Here is a 3,307-nt window from a genome sequence, read left to right as displayed (position 1 = left end):
GTAATAGTCCACAGATACGTGGAAGCTTAGAGCTGGGCCGTCAGTCCAGCTGGTATTTGAAACCTCTCTCTCCGAATGCTTCTTAGCATTAAAAACAAAGTCCCTTCCCCAAATAAAACCTCACAACACCAAGAACTATGCAACTGCCATGCCACATGTGGCAGCCACCCAGCAGCCTTTCTGTGGACCGGGTCAGCTGTCTGCAGCACAGTTTGCAGGAGGTGCCCTGCTGTGGGGGCTGCTGCACTGAGTGCCTTCTAGAGTTCCCAGAGCCGGCACAGAGGCAGAGACCCCGCACCCCTGGGCTCCCATGACAGTGTTTCACGGAGCCATCGGAGAAGGCCACTGCCCTGCCCAGCCCTGCAGGGAAGCAGTCACTCTCGCTGAAACTGGACGCAAGCAGGGTGAGGAGAAGCCAGGCTCCCCCCAGCGGGAAGAAAGCAGAGCCTACTTCCATCTGTCTCCTCGGAAGGCAGGTCCACGTCGTCGTTCTTGTCATCTACTGGAGGTTCTTGGGAAGGCATGACAGAATCCTGCGTGACAAACCGACAGAGCTGTGTTACAACGTAGCTTCTGCAGACACTTGGTGACTTTTCAGGATTACACACTGTAACGTACATATTTTAATACGTTGTATAAAAATATGTTGCTATGTTACTGCACTGGATATACAAGAACATGAAAACTACTTAGGACTTTACAGCAGAGGGGACCGCTCGGTATCCCGGGCTGTGACCTTCCCACCAGGTGCTTCATAGAAGGGGAAATTTGACATAACACTCGGTAATCTCCCCCTCCAGACACGGCGCCGGGTGCACCTGGTCAGTACCCAAGCATCTGCGCGTCACCCCAAGGCCCTCAGGGTTCCACGTGGCTGACGTGTCATAATCGAGGGAGTGCCTATCGGCGGCCAGTTGGCGGCAAGCGCAAGCCTCCCCAGCCTCTGACTGACCACACCTCTGGGCTGCTCTCATTTTCTTAGGCTACGGTGGACGATGGGACCAAAGGGTATTTCAAGCCTTCACGGTTTTGGGCAGACACGGCTGGGAGTGCTGGTCTGTGCGGGCAACCCGTGTCCCTGTGCTCAGCAACGTGAGGTGACACCTGGATTCAGACTCTGCTCTTGTCCCATAAGACAGGGTAGGGCACGTTACCCCCAGGGGTGTCTTCCCCCACCCCCCAGTATGGCAAGACGCAGATGAGCCAACCCCCCGGGACGCGCACCCTCACGCACTGTGGCTGGGACGGGGGTGAGGCCTGGGGGTCGCCCTGTGGTTCAGGGAGACACAAGTGGGTCGGATGGAAACGTCAGTGGCGGCCTAGAAGCTCAGTGAGGAAAAGCTGGTCAACACGGCCCCAAGGGACTGGACTCCACAGGTGTGACCCTTTCGGGGATGGCGGAGGGGGCATTGCTCACGGGCTGGTCAGCAGACACATGCAGCTGCTCCTCAGAGAACTACGGGGTCAGACCTGAGAGCTGACTCACGACTGGGGTACGAATGTGCCTCCCTTCGCCCTGCCCCCACCTAGCTGGGGGCACTGTGGGCTCACAGGGGATCAGGAAGAGGGTCCTACCCAGACCGCTGCCACCGTCCCGCAGCCCTCGGGCACCCCCTCCTCTTGTCTGCTTGGTGGGAGGGACAGTCTCACAACTCCTCTCAACACAGAAGGACCCGGGGTCACCGAGGTCAGCTCGGACAAGGGGCTGGCCCCGCCCACGCCCCCCAGGGCCCCCCCGGCCTAACTCACCATATGCCTTCTGCAGGTCGTCGGGACGAGGACGTGGCAGCGTTTATGGACCAGCAGTCTGCAGCTGATGCACCTGTAGCCCTGCCTCGCGAGGCCCCATATCCTTTCGCTGCACTGGCCGCAGTACGCTCTCTGTGGACGGGAACAGCAGCGTCAGCCGGGGCCCGGCGCTCCCAGGAGCCCACGCTACGCCGAGGGGACCCAGCCAGGAACTGGGCACTTGGCGCTTTCGCCGATTCTCTCGAATTACTGCACTGAGCTGGGGTGAGAGGTGGCCCCAGGACCTGGGCACTTCTGGGCACCAGCTTGGTGCCCAAGCTCAGCTGCTCCCTCCTGGGTCCGTCCCCGGGTTGGGGAAGGAAAGGCCAAGGAGAGGCCTGGGTCCTGCTGTGTGGGGTGGAGAGACCGACTCGGGTGAGGGGTCCCGCCTCGGGGACAGCCCAGGCCAAGGGGAGCGTGGGGAGGCCCTGGCCTGCCCTCACCCCAAGGACGGTCCCCCGGCCGACGACCTGGAGGAGGTGACTCTGCCCGGCACTCTGGCGAGAATCCTGAGCTGCTGCGGGGCCAGTTTACAATTATCTCGGTATTTTTTCCCCAGTATTTTCCGAGATTTCAAATGATCCTTCTTTGTTCTTCGCGGTTCTAGACAATTTGAAATTCATGATAATTATCAGCTTGTTTGGTGACACGTCCTTGGAATTTTAAATCTGACAAAACGCGAGAGAATGGGCGTCTTCAGGACCGGGTTCCGCACCCGCGTGCTGTGCACCCAGCGCCGCCCTCACGGTTCTGGGCGCGACTCGCAGGTGGGCCGATCCCGGGACTCCCCGCCTGGATTCTCCTGTCGCGGCTCTTTCACACGTTTTCGCCTGTTTCACCACTTTTAACAATTTCGTCCCTTTCGGCGAGTCTCCAGCTTCTCCCAGATCAAGGAGGAGGAGGAGGGCGCTGCCCGGCGGAGGCGTCTGAACGGAACTCGCTCAAGAATGCCGGCTGGACCCCAGGCGCGTGGGAGCCGCTGTGCGCACGGGACCGGCGCTGGCCCAGACCCCTGCCCTCGGCCGCAGGCGGCGGGGAGGCCCCTGCATCAGGGCCGAGCCACGCGGGGGATGCCGGGGCCCTTCCCTACCCGGACACATGGCTCGCGTGGCCCGGGGCCCAGCACACAGTGGGGCCCAGTAAATGCTTGTCGAGGACAAGAACACACCCCCGCCTACTGCTTTTAACTTCAGTAGCAGGAAAAAAAACTTTTTCCAAGTCTTCCACACAAGTTGCCTAAATCGACCCTCCCACAAGGGAAAGGAACGAGGGCTGTGGCTTGATCGGGGGCGGGGGGCAGCAACGCAGCGCAGGGCGAGAGGGCTGCGCGCGCGGGTGGGTTGGAGGGGGCACCCCAGTGTAACAGCAACTCTGGAATCTTTGTCCGAGTAGGGCAGCTGCTGAACGGGTCAATTCTGAATTCACAGGAGTCTCGACGACGCAGACTCGCTTTCATTCTTCTGCACCTACTGCCCCGAAGAACACCGGCTGCCACTCACGAAACCATTTTTTTTTTTTT

General features: G+C 60.1%; 1 protein-coding gene across 1 annotated transcript in view; it reads right to left on the bottom strand.

Moving 5' to 3' along the window:
• Positions 1 to 3,307, bottom strand: part of PRKCZ (protein kinase C, zeta) — a 118,793-nt gene that overhangs the window by 32,134 nt on the left and 83,352 nt on the right. The window contains exons 6-7 of the mRNA XM_012657518.1: positions 1,750 to 1,881; positions 452 to 533 (exon numbers count right to left, since the gene is read on the bottom strand). Of these exons, the coding sequence (XP_012512972.1) occupies positions 452 to 533; positions 1,750 to 1,881 (214 nt within the window). The remainder of the gene's footprint in view (positions 1 to 451; positions 534 to 1,749; positions 1,882 to 3,307) is intronic.

The sequence above is a fragment of the Propithecus coquereli genome, unplaced genomic scaffold, assembly GCF_000956105.1.
Source record: "Propithecus coquereli isolate 6110/MARCELLA unplaced genomic scaffold, Pcoq_1.0 Scaffold544, whole genome shotgun sequence".
NCBI classification, from domain to species: Eukaryota; Metazoa; Chordata; class Mammalia; order Primates; family Indriidae; genus Propithecus; species Propithecus coquereli.
Note: the sequence above shows the minus strand (reverse complement) of the source record. Positions and strands in the feature narration are given on the sequence as shown.